Source organism: Garra rufa, chromosome 3, assembly GCF_049309525.1.
Source record: "Garra rufa chromosome 3, GarRuf1.0, whole genome shotgun sequence".
NCBI lineage: Eukaryota > Metazoa > Chordata > Actinopteri > Cypriniformes > Cyprinidae > Garra > Garra rufa.
The window spans coordinates 39757110-39774679 of NC_133363.1; the positions used below are offsets into that span (position 1 = coordinate 39757110).

General features: G+C 38.9%; 1 protein-coding gene across 1 annotated transcript in view; it reads right to left on the bottom strand.

The window, feature by feature from the left end:
* The window catches only part of plekhg4 (pleckstrin homology domain containing, family G (with RhoGef domain) member 4), a 91907-nt gene that overhangs the window by 53927 nt on the left and 20410 nt on the right, over positions 1 to 17570 (bottom strand). Inside the window, exons 2-3 of the mRNA XM_073836082.1 lie at positions 9819 to 10016; positions 5267 to 6203 (exon numbers count right to left, since the gene is read on the bottom strand). Coding sequence (XP_073692183.1) covers positions 5267 to 6203; positions 9819 to 10016 — 1135 coding nt within the window. The remainder of the gene's footprint in view (positions 1 to 5266; positions 6204 to 9818; positions 10017 to 17570) is intronic.

The window sequence follows — 17570 nt, forward strand, 5'->3', positions numbered from 1 at the left end:
ACATTACTTCTGCCGGTGTGCAGTGGCAAGCTTTTTTTTTGCAAGTGCTTGAGTGATTATTAGGCTATGTAGACAATTATAGGCTCATTATTATGATTTCTATTGTCTATTAATAAACGTGTAACTAATAGTTGAATAATGTTAAAAATGAACGACTACTAGTCGACCAGAAAAATCTTTAGTCAAGGGCAACCTTACTATCTAGTTCTTTAGTCAGTTTGTAAATGTGTGTGTGCATGTGTTACATCTGCCCAGCTCATCAGCTCTCTTTCACAGACTGAATTCTCATCAAAGTCTGTACTGCTTTTAAAGAGGTTTTATAGATCTTAGAGAAGCATTGTCCAAAGATAATTTTCCTGTCAGAACTAAAAATACTCAAGCTGAATTTTCAGAAACCTGCTGACATTGAATATTTGAAGTTAATGTTTAAATTTCTACTTTAAACAGTGGATTAAAAGTAGTAACACCTTAAATCCATGATACCTGATGAAAACAGGGTAACACTTTACAATAAGGTTCATTAGTTAACTACTTTAGTTAACGCAAACTAAGAATGAACAGCATTTATTAATCTTAGTTAATTTCAACATTTACTAATGCTTTTTTAAAATCACAAGTTGTGTTTGTTAACATTAGTCAATGCTCTGTGAACTAACAATGAATGACAATTTTCTTTAACATCAACAAAGACTAACAAATATTGTAATAGATGTATTGTTCATTCATGTTAGTTAATACATTAATGTTAACAAATGACACCTTATTGTAAAGTGTTAACGAAAACGGAACAAAAGCAGGTAAGTTTACTACTTCGTGTGTATAGAGGTAACACTGCTGTAGTACTAAAACTCTAAAATGTTTAGGGTTTGTGAACCACCCACTAAGAGAGAAAGAATCAGATCTATCATAGTCAAACTACCACAACAAACACACCATCATTTCTTCTTTCTGCTGTGCCTGTCTTCAAAGCAGTGTAACCCCCCACCCGTTCTCCATTACTTAAACACACCATCTATAACCCTCGAACACACACACTTCAACATCCCCCTCCGCTTACCCCCTGCAATTTCAGAGGTCCCACAGCAGGGATTGTGCTCAGGCCCACCTACTTCACCTCATCTCATATATCTTTCTTCACACCTGTAGCACACCTGAGCCAGGTGAGCACATCCTGGCAACCAAATCCTCTGGAGAAGAGGAGGTGGGACCATGACAGCAACCTGCATGGAAACTTACAATGTGGAGGACTAATTAAAAAGGCTATGGTGCCCTGGACACAACATGCTAAAGAATAACCTAAACCCATAAGACCTTTATTCACCTTAGGAACACAAATTAAGATATTTTTGATGTAATCCGAAAGCTTTCTGACCCTGCATTGACAGCAACACAACAACCACGTTCAAGGCCTAAAAAGGTAGTAAGGACATTGTTAAAATAGTCAAATTCAAAAATATCTTCATTTGTGTTTTCTGAAGATGAACAAAGGTCTTATGGGTTTGAAACGACAGGAGGGTGAGTAATTAATGACAGAATTTTCATTTTGGTGTGTGCAGACAAACAGCTCCTGACCACACAAAAACACTACTTTACTCACTACAACAAATGTCTAAAAATACTTTAATCTAAACGAAAGCAGGATTGAGTTACTAAAGTACACAAAGCAGAAATCCTGCACATGACCCAGGCTTCTCTTCAGCTGTTTCCTTTCGCAGTTCAGATGTGAAACGCCGTCTATCTTGGACAGTGTTCAGTGGAATTAATGTGTCTAAATTTGAAAACAAACTGTCTAGAGGCCGGAATATGACCTGCTACGAGGCCAGTCCTTGTAAAGCACACAGTCTAAGTAAAACCAGAGCCTCCCACGCTTTTCTTTCAGCCTAAAGAGAAAAGGAGCTCTATCAGGCCATAGCACGGGCCATTTGAGAGCCATTTGTAACCTGTCAGAGGCCTGAATGTCGAAATGCCGGAGCTAGTCTGCTAATCTAGAGTAAATATACTAGGTGGACATGACAATAAATGAATAATGAATAAAATGACTCATAGTGAACAACCGCTGCGAACCATGGAGACGTGAAGTAGAACACAATTCATGTGTGAAACTCCATTGAACAAGCTAAAAGTGAATAAAAGGGGATTATAATGATCGACATTAAATGTGAGGAAGAAGACAAAACTGTGAAAGTGGGTTATGAATGGAGTAAAAAAAGAAAAAGAAAAAGACAAGAAGCAGGTCCTTCTTCATCAGCAAAGGAAGTCTTTAGATGCATCTGAAGCAGATCTTAGATGCATCTGTTAAGGATGGAGGCAAAAGGGAAAATGGAAGGGAACAAGTAGGAGGAGTTTAAGGAGAAAAAAAAGCATAAAGTAAAGATGAGCGGGATGGACTTGGTGAAGATGACTCTACCTTGCTCTTCCTGCTGATGGTAATAGTTCTCCATGTCTGCTTGATGCTGATGCCCTGCTGGAGAGCCATTCACAGAGGAAGTAACCCCATCCTCTTGCCTTTCCTCCTTTTCCCCCTTTCTCTCCTCCTCCTGCTTCTTTGTTTTTTGCCCTTCTCGTTCGGTGGTAGGTGTGTCCTGAGTGTGCATGTGTCCATTTGTGTTCGGCACATCTGCGACTGGATCAAGGACTTGATTGCATGCTGACTGGACTCTATTTTCAGAATAGCTGGTCACTATGTCCTCTTGCTCACTGACAGCAATGCCCTCGGTCTCCTCTTCCACACTGGTTTGTTTCTTCTCATCTGTTCCTACCGAGGAGCTGCCCTCCTCCTGAACTTGAACGTTGGAGTCAGACCTGGGTGTGGCATCTACCGGACCTGTTTGAGCAGTCTCAACTCTCTCTGCTACTATATCATTCTCTGTTTTGCTTTCTGTCACTCCAATGCTTTTATTTTCTACCGTTTCTCCCTCTTTACAAGGTGACTTTCCCACTACTTCTCTTTCTGCATCTGCTTCTTTTGTCTGGGGTTCCACCTCAGTCTTCTTGTTTCTGTCCTCGTGGGACTCTGTCCTCACCTGACCCTGTGAAATGAGCGTAACCGGATCCTCCTCAGGCGCCGTGGTGACAGAGGCCAAAGCAACCTGTCCGCTTTTCCCACTTTCTTCCTCTGCACTACAGCTACTGTTATTAAATGCTTGATGGTCTTCTTTTATGGCAGAAAGATCATGCACTTGCTCAGATGGTGTTTGGATGTCTTTGTGTATCTGACTTGAGCTGTGCTCTGTTTGCTCAGTCTGTATTTGTAAAGACACACTGACAGCTAGAGGCTCAGAAACCAACACTTTGCTAATCTGCAAATCACAACTGCCTTCCTGGCCATGATCATCTCTGACCTGCTCAGATTCAGATTTGACTTCTGCAGCAGGATCAAACACAACATGTTCAATATTAGACTGAGAAAGTTGTTTTGAGTTTTCACTCTCTGAAGTACCAGATAACATTTCACTCTCTGGTTGTGATATACTAGTTACTTCACTCTCTGGTTGCTCCACACAAACTATTTTGCTGTCTGTTTGTGATGTATTGAGTGGTTTGCTATCTGGTAAACATTCTAGTTGTGATGTGTGGCTATCTGGTTGTAATGTGTTGACTATATCGTTGTCTAGCTGAGATGTGCTTACTGGTTTAACGTCTGTTTGTGACGTCTCGATTGGCTTATTGTCCAGTTGTGACGAGTTGACTAGTTTGCTGTCTGGTTGTAATGTGCTGACTAGACCGTTGTCTAGTTCAGATGTGCATTCTGATTTAATGTCTGTTTGTGATGTCTCGAATGGATTATTGTCTAGTTGTGATGTGTTGACTAGTTTGCTCTCTGGTTGTGATGTGCTGACTAGTTTGTTGTCTAGTTCAGATGTGCTTACTGGTTTAACATCTGTTTGTGATGTGTTGACTGGTTTGCTGTCTAGCTGAGATAAGCTTACTTGTTTGTCGTCTAGTTGAAATGTGCTCACTAGTTTATGGTCTGGTTGTGATGTTTTGACTGACTCACTGACTAGTTGAGATGTTCTTACTGGTTTAACGTCTGTTTGTGTTATCTCAATTGGTTCATTGTCTAGTTGTGATGTGTTGACTGGTTTGCTGTCTAGTTGAGATAAGCTTTCTTGTTTGTTGTCTAGTTCAGATGTGCTAACTAGTTTGCTGTCTAGTTGAGATATGCTCACTAGTTTATGGTCTGGTTCTGACGTTTTGACTGGCTCACTGGCTGGTTGTGATGTGCTGACTGGTTTGCAGTCTAGTTGAGATAAGCTTTCTTGTTTGTTGTCTAGTTCAGATGTGCTAAATAGTTTGCTGTCTGGTTCACATATGCTTTCTAGTTCATGGTTTGGGTGTGACGCCTTGACTGCCTCACTGACTAGTTGTGATGTGCTGACTGGTTTGCTATCTGTTTGTGATATGCTGACTAGTTTGTTGTCAAGTTGAGATATGCTTACTGGTTTATGGTCTGGTTGTGATGTCTTAACCATCTCACTGACTAGTTGTGATGTACCGACTGGTTTGTTGTCTGGTTGAGATTTGCTGACTAGTTTGTTGTCAAGTTGAGATATTCCTAGTGGTTTAAGGTCTGGTTGAGATATTCCTGCTGGTTCAACATCTGGTTGTGATTTCTTGACTGGTTCATTGACTAGATTTGATGTGCCGACTGGTTTGCTGTCTGGTTGCGATGTGCTGACTAGTTTGTCGTCAAGTTGAGATATGCTTAGTGTTTTAAGGTCTGGTTGAGATATGCTTACTGGTTCAATGTCTGGTTGAGATATGCTTACTGGCTCATTGACTAGATGTGGTGTGCTGGTTGTTTGGCTGTCTGGTTGTGATGTGCTGGCTAGACTGTTGTCTAGTTGACTTATGCTTGCTGGTTCAACATCCGGATGCAATGTCTTGGCTGGCTCATTGTCAAGTTGTGATGTGCTGTTTAGTTTGTGGTCTAGTTGAGTGCTTTCTGGGTTAACATCTGATTGTGATGTCTGGTCACTGACCAGTTGTGCTGTGCCAAGTGGTTTGCTATCAGGCTGAGATGTGCTAACTAGTTCACTGTCAAGCTGAGATGTGCTTACTGCTTTAACATCTGAGTGTGATGTCTTGACTGGCTCGTTGACTGTTTTAGTGTCTGTTTGTAATGTGCTGACTTGATTGTTGTCTAGTTGTGATGTGTTTACTGGTTTACAGTCTGTTTGTGATTTATTATGTGTTGACGTATGAGAAAGTGGAGCAGAATCAGACACAATGTCATGCTCAGACACACTGTCACAGGAGGATGTACCTGCAGCAGAAGTGTGCTCAGACCCGTCCACTTGCTGGAGTGTACTCTCCGCAGGAGCAGTGGGGGTTAAGATCACAGGTTGGTAGGCATCACTCAGATTTTCCTCAATCAGCATGGCACACACCATGCTCTGTGAGCATGCACCATTCTTCAAAAGACTCTGCTCTGGTTTGGCTTTAGGCTGAGTAGAAGCCACAGTCTGTGGTTTGTGTAGATTTCTGTAGTTCATGCTAATGGATTGAGTGAGAGAGCCCTTCTGTGGAGAAAAGCGTGGTAAGGAGATATCAGCTAGCTCCACATACTCTCCCTCTGAATCCTCTGCAGTGCTGCTGGAGCTCTGTCCACTGCTATCTTTACTGATCTCACTGAGAGCAGGGAGGAGCTTAACCCCCTTGCTCTGACAGTCCATCCCCCCTGATTGGTCCGTGGAAGTGTCAATAAAAAGCCTACATTGTATATCCTCAGGGTTGTCTTCTTGATCTACATCTGAGTCCCTTTCCTCTCTGTTGACAACTTCCTTGGCCACCCCTCTACTTTCAGCTTGTTCTGTAACGTTGGGGGGTCTGCTGATAAACTCCGGATGAACAATATCCTCCCATGGTACCCTAAAAATATCATTATCCGCTGATAAAAGACAGTGTTCCAGGGCGGCTTTTCTGACAACAGTCCTCTCCCGGTTGATGGAGTCCAGCCAATCCATGGTGAATAGAGAGGTGTATGCTAGCTCTGGCACGTCCAGCTCCTCCACATGCTGCCCGCTAGCTGCCAGACACTTCAACGTGATGCGCGGGGGGCTTTTGGGTGAAGGAGTCACCTGTAAGTAGAAGTCGCTGGGCCGTAACACACGCCAGTCCAAAGAGGTGAGCTGAATTATGACCTTCTCATGGACACATAGCGGCCAGCCCTCATGACGAAACAGGAAACCACAGTATGGGAACTGCAGAGAAAACAGAGAGGAAATCAGTCAGGCCATCAATAACTGTTGATTAGTTGCATAGAAAGACTTGCTGGATGCTGGATGAAAGACTAACTGCATTTCAGTTATCTTAGTAAGAAGCACATTACCAATTTGAATATACTGCTAACAAAAAAAAAATCTAGCAAAACAGAGTTAGAGGAAGGGTTCTGTCAATGGGTCCTCCCGCTAAATTATTATATTTGGCACATATAATATTCAGGCCTTTCAAACATGTAGATAAGACATGGTGGCTATTTATGTTTTCTAATTTTCCCACTCTAAGTGAACAAGTGACATGAGATAACAGGCTTGTCTCTCATGGGAAACTATTGGTAACAACCAATTGCCATGGTTGATTTTGGCTTGCTCAGTGGGGATTTTAAGGAAAAAAACACTACCAGTCAAAAGACTTTTAATGTTTTTAAGATGTCTCTTCTACTGTTTGAATATATTTTAAATGAAAATTATTCCTGTGATGTCAAAGCTGAATTTTTAGCATCATTACTCCAGTCACATGATCCTTCAGAAATCATTCCAATATTCTGATTTTCTGCTCAAAAAACATGTATTATTATTATTATGTTGAAAACAGCTGAGTATAAATTTTTCAGCATTTTCTTTAAATAGAAATCTTTTGAAACATTATGTCTTTATCATCACTTTTGATCAATTTAAATCATCCTTGCTAAATACAAGTATTAATTTCCCCTCCTCAAAAAATAAATTATACTGACTGAATGGTATAGTGTATGTTATAAAAGCTTTTTATTTCAGAAGAATGCTGATCTTTGGATCTTTATATTCATCAAATAATCCTGAAAAAATCTACTCAACTTTTTAAAATATTGACAATGATAAAACAAAATGTTTCTTTAACAGCAAATCAGCATATTAGAATGATTTCTGAAGGATCATGTGACATTGACAACTGTAATGTACTACTGAAAGTAATTATGTTAAAAATGTAGCTTTGAAATCACAGAAATAAATGACATTTAAAAAAAAATTCAAATTGAAAGCAGTCATTTTAAATCGTAACAATATTTTACAATATTACTGATTTTGCTGTATTTTAGATCAAATAAATAAGCCTTGGAGAGTCTTGAAAAACAATCTTACTGTCCAAACGACTGGCAGTGTATGTATATCGCAAAAAGTAGAATTAATTAAACATTCTGCCACCTTTACCATGTTTTAGTAAACAATACAGATCATAGGGATTTAAAGTGGACAGCAAGAGAGATTCTTTCTTGCTAAATCCGGATGCTTCTAGATGATTCAATGAGACACTTTGCACAATAAGCCCTTTTATTACAACTCAATTTCATACAGAGAAAGAACCCTGCAGTCACTCTGTACCCTGTTTCATTCATCTAAATGAATTCTGCTTGCAGAGTTTACAACAACGGAAGTATACTAGGACACTAAAGAATGAGAAAATAGCCTTGGAGTCCCGAAACAAATGCATAATTCAGTGGGCTTCTTCCATGCCTGACAGTCATGTCACAGACTGTAATACTGACCCTATCTGTGTAACTTGATGCGAACATGCTTTCAGATATGTACCGGCGATGAAATGAATATTCTGCTTAAGTTGACTACAGCTGAAGTAGGCTGCAAATGACCCGTTTCCTTTGAAAGGCAGAAGAGGGAGAGGGAGGAAGGAGGGTTGGGTGTCCTTGTGCCGAAGGTAAAGGGGGGTGAAAGGGCTTTTTATTCACAGACCTCTCAGTTTAAGCTTCTGTTTCCCATTATTATATCCTCATTCACCTCCAAGCTGCAGCCCCCACCACAGAGGAAGAGACCTGGAGATACTCCACTGACCCCAGGTGCAACAAGCAGCCGCAGTTCCCACAGGGTTCACGAGAGCATAAATGCACATTGACACACACACACAAACTACAAAAAGTCAGACAGTAAAAGGGGGTATAAATAAAATGGTAGGGGTCCTGTTAAAGGGTCTTTTTTCAGGTGCACACTGGAACCATTCCAGCTCTCCCATGGCACAGGCTTTCAGCTCATGAAACACCACTGATATACACTGATGGGAACTTCTGGTGTCTTTCTGTTGTCTGATTCATCACAAGTCTTTACATGGTTAGTTCACCCACAAATGAAAATTCTGTCTTTAATTACTCACCTTCATTTTGTTCCAAAACCGGAACACAAATTAAGATATTTTTGATGAAATCTGAGAGCTCTCTGATCCTCTCTCTGGTCTTTCCTGTCTAAGGAGGATCAGAGAGCTCTCGTGTTTCACTAAAATATATTCATTTGAATAATAAACGGTGGCCTTACGGGTATGGAGTGACATGAAGGTGAATAAATAATGACAGAATTTTCATTTTTGGGTAAGCTATCTCTTTAAATGTTTGATTTCAGTCAGACTAAAACCACAATTCATTATTTAAAACATCACATAAAGACATTGGTCCAACTGATATTGTACTAGTCAGACTGACAGACCTAGATAACGTGTTTATAACTCAGACTGATCTATCGACATTAGTCTAATATGATCTTAACTGTAGTGTGCGTTTGAACATGGCTCTTGTTATTTCCAGATCCCCATCTATCCATCATTTCCTGTCCTCTCCTCGTCAATCAGAGTCAAGTATGCTGTGTTCGTGTAGCATATGGGGGCGTTACAAAGAAAACTGTAACTGAGGGACCAGCAGCTGAAGTGGAGTGTAAAGAACATGTGTGTAGACAGCTGTGTAGAGCATGTGAGTGAGTGTGTGTATCCGTACTGGTCTGGCTGGGAAAGATCCCAGCACTCTACAGCGCTGATAGGAATTCTGGGGGATTCTTCTCAAATAACCAAAACAAGAAGCACTAACACAAACATACAGGCCAACAGGCTTGCCGTGCCTTTTGATTTAACATACACGTGTGTGTGTGTGTGTGTGTGTGCACCTGGTATTCATCACGTTGTGGGGACCAAATGTCCCCACAAGGATAGGAATACCAGTAGATTTTGACCTTGTGGGGACATTTCTCAGGTCCCCATGAGGAAACAGGCTTATAAATCATGCACAATGAGTTTTTTTGAGGAAGTAAAAGTGTGCACAATCTCCTGTGAGGGCTAGGTTTAGGTGTAGGGTAGGTGTAGGGCCATAGAAAGTACGGTTTGTACAGTATGAAAACCATTACGCCTATGGAATGTCCCCATAAAACATGTAAACCCAACATGTGTGTGTGTGTGTGTGTGTGTGTGTGTGTGTGTGTGTGTTCTGGGTACACCCTCATAATGATTAATGATGAGTGGGGGCTCAGCTAACAAAACATGACACACAGAAAAGGACATGACAAAACCCAACCAGAGGCCGAAAGAGAAATCATGAACACAATAAGGTTGTAAATGTTACACAAAGATAAATGACAGAATGAGTTAAGCAGTGAGTAAGAGAAAACAAAAGAATGAAGGGGAAATGTGTCACTCACACATGCATCCTGTTAAATCCTCTGTATGCATGTCTAGGAATTTTATCAGCCTAGATATGGGGTTGGGGTTTTTCACTTTTATTTCTGATATGATGACAACATTTCTTTATAAAAATAATAAAAACAGAACTTTAGAACTTTAATACTCACGCATGCATCCTGTTGAATGCTCTGTAGGATGTGTTTAGCAGGCACCAGGAAGTCAATGATATAGCGTAGTCCGTCTCCACGGTATGTTGTCTCGACCACGTCTAACACCTGGCATAGCACGGTGGCCGCAGTGGCTTCAAATGGAGGGTAAAGAGCGGAGAGCGTGCTCTGAATACAGTTGTCCAGAGATTCAGAGTCCTGTAGAGAAACACAAATAATTAGAGGAAGCACAAAAACTTTCCTTACAACTATATCTCAACAGTATTGACATAAAATCAATTCAAGATGACCTCAGTTAGGCTATGGATCATCTGACATGAAATGCAATACACTGCCAATTAGGGCTGTGCAATATGGACAAAATAATCATATTGCGATTTTTTGAATGAATATTGCGATTGCGATTTTATTTGCGATTTTTTTTTTTTTGCTTTTTCAAACAAGCTACATAAATGTATTCAGTGCACAAGAAGTGCATAACAAAACATTTCACCATGAAATAACAGTATTAAGTTTAATAAAAAAAATAAAAAAAAAACTGTAGTAAAATTGTCTTTAAAACAGACAACATAAAATAAATAAGCCATTTTACTTTTTTTCCCGGTACTTTAGCCTACTTTGTGCAATAACGAATACATTCATTTCAGTGGAAAAATAAGTCCAAAACTCTCTATTTTAACATTTTGAGGGTTCTAAAATCTTTTGCTTTTTTTTTTTTTTTTTTTTTAGAAATTCTTGTTTTAATTTTTCTGATAATGAAAAAGCATAAACATTTATTTTTAATCAAATGAAAAATAAACCCTTTTCATTTTTGTCAAACAAACAGAAATTTACTGTTAAAATCAATGCGTGAAAGAAAAATTATATTCAGTTTAAAACGTTTAAATAATAATTAAGTGGTTAATCTTGTAATATTTTTTTATCATATATATATTGTTTTATGTAAATTATTTAAATAGGAATATATAAACACCTACATTATACTGTACAAAAGTAATACAGGACTAATATTGATCTGTTCCATGTTAAACCGTACTTTTATTTTGACAGGTTGCAGTGAAGTTTCTGTGTGTATATGATGCTAGTTTTCTCAAATGAAACGGTAAAAGTGAAACTCACAGCAGCGATTTGGCGATTGAGTTTATCTGTTCATGTGAGATGCAAATGCCAAAAATTAGCGGGAGCGTCACGTGTGCTTCAGTCTGCACTTAGTAAAGAAATAAAACGCTTCCCCACCATTCATACATACAGAAGCAAACGAAACATGCAGGATTCATATTAAAACGGTCTTTTTGCATTTCAGTTTTCACAGACACTAGTCCATATCGCGATTTGAATTAAGTGACAGACCAACTTTTGATTTATTAATCCAAAAATCGACGAATTACGTGGCATTCCGCGCTATAGTAGATTAGGTTTTTATGAATGGAGTCCGCGATCCAGTGCGTGTTTTCTTGGAGGAGACATTGTAATCACGCGACCATGAAGAGACAGAAATGCCATGCCTTAAGATAAATAACATAAGGCAATTTAGTATGTTTAATAAAAGAACTATATATAGACCTGTTCTATAGGAAAGATAACCTTAAATGACTTCTTTTGTGATGTGGCGCTATATCGAAAATAAAATGAACTTGACGTTCAAGGGGGGCGGGGGTGCCGTTGGGTGGATAGATAAAATCGCAGCCTTGTGCGGTTTAGAAATCGCATGTGCTTAAATCGCGATTTTTTTGCGATTGCGATTAATTGCACAGCCCTACTGCCAATCAAACTACAGTCCAACACAGGCACACAGATAGACACGTAAATGTTAGAAGTGAATCATCCAAGCCTGGTCTTGACTGTCAAAACCCAGACCATGCTTTTCTTCTACCATGTCCACACGTGTCCTAAAAGCAGCTGATCAGCGTCCCTGGTGGTCTCCATCAGGAGTTTTCCGATCTGAGAAGTTTAGAGAAGAAGAGCGACTCGCGGTGAAACCTGACTCTTGAAGCCAGTGCAGGGAGCAACCAATACGCTGCTAAAAATAACAGCTGCACCAGCCACATTTTAAGAAATAGGCCTCTAGTCTATCTTTACTGTGTCTATTTGCTCTTCATAAGCATGGACTCTTCTTCTGTCATTCACAATTTTGTGGTTGAGCTTTCATGATTAGTCAGTGACTGGTTAAAACTAACTGAGATTATCGACTGACAGCCGATTAATCAATATCAGCATAAATGCAATCATTACTCATGCAAGGAGACGGTAAAAATGTCTGTAAAATGCATACAACTTGTGCACTGCATGTCAAATCACGTCTGCAACACAAACGTGCATCACTGACTTTCTTGGAAAAAAAGAAAGCAGGCTCAACATAATCAGTGCTGGAGCGTTTCTTTGTAAATAGAGATTACATTCACTGCAAATACTATAATTTTAACTTGTCAGTCTCCCACTATCATCTCAACCAACAATCATGTCAGTGCTCGCCGGGCTAGCGTTCAGGTAAATTCACCTGAAATCTCAGTGTGGTGGTAATAGGAATATTTCACAATCCACAATGTTACTTTTTAATGGAGAAAAAGTAATTAAGATAAATTAATAGGGATGTAACAGCATTATCAATATCGTGATATCGCGATAGCAAATCTATCTTGATATTATTATGGTCACATGATGATATGAAATGATATAGGTTTTCCGGCAAAACGTGTAGTTTTTAAAATATATTTAAACTTCTTATTCTAACATAAAAGGTTGTGTTTTGGGGCATTATGCTTTGGCACAGTATCTGTCAAACAAACTAAAAAACAAAGCACAATATGGCTCAATCCCTTCATCAAGTCTGTTTGTGCTGTGCATTTCAAAGCGAAGTGTGTACTTTGTTTAACTAGATTTGTGGTGAGATGCTTTTTTGTAAGCCTGTTCCATCAAAATAAAAGCTTAAAAGTGCAGTATAAATTGCTGACAGCTAGCGTTACTGCAGTCCAAATTCAAAACATCTCTTTTAAGTGTAGAAATTAGGAAAGAAGTATTGTAATTTCCCTACTGTGGTGTAAAGCAAAAATAATATACCTATGAAATATTCATTTTCATTTTACAGTGCAATTGTTTTACAATATATGGCTATTACTGTCATTGTTGTATAATTTTCTTGTAAGCTGTTTGGCTTTCTAAAACACCAGTGTGAATGTAATTTGGACTGAGATAGTATATCACAAAAAAGAGGGTTGAGTCCCCTTTAAAGTTCAGGTACAAGTCAATTCACAGATTTCTTTCTGACTTATGTTTTCTTATTTAAGGACATGGGTTGGAGCTCTTAATTTTGAACTCTCAAAGTGCATTAGATAGAATGATTTAACTTTAAAATGAACAAACCCCACCCCCCAGTTTTTTTTTTTTTTTTTTTTTAAATATTGCAATAAATATTGTATTGTGGACTTCATATCACAATATTACCGTATTGTGAGATTTGGATATCATTACATCCCTAGAAATGAATTAAGCAAGAGCAAAGACATTTATAACTCACACCATGTGGGCCCATCTCAACTTCCAATCTCTCTCTTGTTATTGAATTATTTTTGATAATTACACATTTCAAGTAGATTATCAATAAACTCATTGATCTTACTGACTAAATGCCGCTTATACCTCAAAACTGCCCTGAAAGTAGCTCTACCCAACTAACATTCTCATGATGTATTAATTACAGTACCACTTATGGCCTCACAAAACTTCTGGAGTTACTAAAGATCAAAAGTACAGTCTAACATATCCAGTGACTGAGGCATGTTACCCAGGAGAGATGGATGAGACATTCGGACACTGCCTTAGAGACCCTCTGTGTGTGATTACCTATATGTGCACATTATGTGACCCTGGACCACAAAACCAGTCATAAGGTTAAATTTTACAAAACTGAGATGTATACATCATATGAAAGCTCAATAAATAAGCTTTCTATTGATGTATAGTTTGTTAGGATAGGACAATATTTGGCCGAGATACATCTATTTGAAAATCTGGAATCTGAGGGTGCAAAAAAATCAAAATGCTGAGAAAATCACCTTTAAAGTTGTCCAAATTAAGTTCTTAAGAATGCATATTACTAATCAAAAATTACATTTTTATATATTTATAGTAGGAATTTTACAAAAAATCTTCATGGAACATGATCTTTACTTAATTTCCTAATGATTTTTGGCATAAAAGAAAAAACAATAAATTTGACCCATACAATGTATTTTTGGCTATTGCTACAAATAAACCCCAGCGACTTAAGACTGGTTTTGTGGTCCAGGGTCACATATGTGTAGATAGTAATCTGGGGTAAGGCGGTACTGACAGAAGATATGGGAACCATAGCAAAGTCAGAGTTAAAGTGAAGATGTTTATGTTGAGAGTACGAAAGATCAAGAACATGGGAATGAACAAACTGAAAAACAACAAGACACAGCTGCGAGCTAAGCAGACACACAGGTGCACTGTGGGTAAATATTGTAATTCCACCAGCATTAAACAGAAGATGAGAGATTAAAGATGTCATGAAGGAGCAATGAGAAAGAAGTTCTTGCACAGATAACACTAACAGTTAAAAGTAGGGATGCTCATATTGACCGTTTAACCGTTAACCGACAGTAAGAATTTTAACCGATTATTACTATCAGTTAAACGGTTTAAAAGGGTTTTTTTCTATTCTTTTTTTTTTTTTTTACGTTTGCTGCATGGTGAAAGAAATAATGCTATTTGTAAGTTATCCGTTTACTCACGCGCAGTGTGGCTGTACAGACATATTTTGCTTCACCTTTACTTAGTAAACTGATGTAGTATATGCAACTCAGTGGCAAGTGGCGTTATTGGGTTATCAGAGAGTGAATCCGTGAGTGAATGTATTCAAATTCTGAATGAATTATAGTCTAGAAAGTGCGCAATAGGCGCTCCCGTTACAATCCCTGGAAAGCTATCACTCATCCTAGAGTAGTTCATCGCAATCTCATAAACTTATTAAAAAGTAATAAAATAACCTTTACACTGCACAATTAATCTCTTATTTATATAATGCCAACACTTTCTTTGTTTTAATAAGAGAGTTCGCGAAAGTGTAGAAGTCAGCAAAACTGAAACCGGCACTTTGGTTGGTGAGTGGATTGTAACATAGCCTCCTGTGATTGGCCAATGGCCACAGTGATAATCAAATCAACATACATGTCTGTGATTGGCTATTGCTGAACGCTGTAAAACACGCGCTTCTCCTCACGCATATGACAGTGGATGGAAGTCCCGAACCGCAAATTGAAAGGGTTTTTGTGATGGTGTTTTTTTCGCGGATCTAAGAGTTAACAGGCAGCGGTCCTGCCTATCCGTACAGCATGTGGACATGTTAAAAACTAGGCACACTGAGGTATTGGCTGGCCTGCTATATATTTTTGTGTCCGACGAGAAGAATAAGACCGGTACAGTTCTTCAAAGCGCATAAAAGGATTCAGTGTGTTTTAGTTTTGTCATCTTTATTAGGTAGTTATTTAATTTATACATATTTAGTGTAGGCCTATTTATATTATTCTTTTTTTTCCATTCAGATTTTCTCTGTTCTCAGAACCGCTGCGGATGCGTGATAATTTAAGTATATGTCAATACAGTTGGTTTTGTTGCTCTGTATGCTGCTGTTTGCACGTTAAAATAAAACATTTGCTCGTATTTTTAATGTATCATCACAGATACTCGTGCATTCTATTTTTATTTTAAACTAATTTATTATTCTAATTGTATCAGTTAACGGTTAATGATCGGATAACAAGCAGCGGTTGTCGGTCAGGAAAATTAACCGAAATGAGCATCCCTAGTTAAAAGAAAACAAAGTACCAGAGATAAGAGATAATTGGGACACAATCAAAAGCATCAACAGAGACTAAGGCAACTAAAACTCATTGTTATATTTTTGGGAGGAAAAAAAAACATTTTAGTGGACAGAAATTCTTGGTAAAAAGTGATTACAATTTATGTGTAGTCAAAAAACGCTAGTTAGTAGAAGCACAACGTCTTGCTGCTACTGTTAGAGTTTGTCTACAGTTTGTATAATTAGCTTTTAAAAACAATAAAAGTCTACAGCAGTTGTTCTCAAACAAAAAGGGAGCCTTTGTCAAACTTCTAGGGGTGGCCTAATAAGTCTTAACATTTTTTACAAATTGTCTTTAAAAATTACAACAGAAGTACCAAAGGTAGCTCAGATGTAAGACCTTCGAATTTTGTCTTGGACAATCCCTGGGAGACGAAATAGTTTAGTCTCCATTATACAACCAAATAAATGTCTTCATTTGTGACAACAGTGCTGTGCCATGCTGTTATCAGTGCTGCAACTCAGTCAGCCTGGGAACTGAGATTCCCCCACACACATCTGAAATAACACAAAGAGGATGAACGTGTGATCATTCTTTGACTCTCATCTTGAAGGTCAGATCCCCCCAGTGTTTTATGCTGGTCTTCTACAGTAATCCATATCTGGAGCTGTAAGAACACACAATAGCCGTTTTTCCACTGTCGGGCCAGTGCGAGCCAGTGCTAAGAGCATGCCGGGCGGGGCTAATGGCCTCGAGTCGCAAGCACCAAGGCCAAAAGTAAGCTGCGTTTCCACTATCGAGCCAGTAGCCTCGCTGCGCAAACCTAAAGCCTGCCCGTTACACACCTCTTTGGATCAAACGTCACGAAAGCCCTCCCCTTTCAGCGGGAAGATTGAAAATATGTCAGGTAGGCCACCGTAGTGTGATCATCGAACGAATAAAACGGAGAGAACCGAAGCGGCTGTTTTCTTGTGTTCTTGGTGAAAGATGAGGCAGCGAAACCAAGATGCGTAGACGGAGACTCGGCGGCGTTTACGCCGAAGGCTTTGTTAGCTGCAAGGCGAAAATGAACAATACAGCGACGTGGAAGCCGGATACAGCGAATGCAGAAACGCCGATGATGAAGATGCTGAACGCTCACCTTGTAATATTGGTGACGTCTGTTCTGATGCGAGAAGTTCTCTACAACAGTTGTTTATACAGCAGCAATATTTGTAATACATTACATTAATAAATCACTTGAAAAGAAGCTTTGTTTTTTTATGACCTACACACAAATCTTTCGTCTAACTTGGTATTACATCAAACAAAATGTTGCATACTATCTGCAAAAAATAACTACACAGTCGTATTTCTAGTATAATCTTTTATGCCTTTATTTAGGTACAGGTACAGTAAATGTTAACATGTTATCAAGGTGTGTTGGTCAGTTTTTTTGTTTTTTGTTTTTTTGGACGATATAAATCAACTTATATATCAGATCTCATTTTTATAGGATCTTATTTGCATTAGTCCAAGTTTAAATAAGAATAGATACTCATCAGACATGCATTTAAATAATGTTTTCACTTGTCTCGAACTTGCAATGTGGTGCGCTGGATATTTAGCTTTGCGAGTTCAGCAACGATGTCTATTTTATCACGTCTTCGTTTCTGCAGACGCCGTCAAACTGGCGTTGTACATTGTCCTCGGCCCAAATGCTTAGAAGAGCCCTGGTATCTTCCACAGACCATACACAGTACTGACTATTTTTCATTTAAAGTTTTTGAGTTATTTGCACGATGTATGCGAAATGCGCATCTTACCGCAGACACACTTTTACCTGACTGCACGCTTATCTGAACCTTGCATAAACTCCACCTTTCACTTTGACCACGCCTCAAGCCCCAGCTGGCCCACTTTGGCCCAAGGTTTTCGTCGGGCCGAAAAA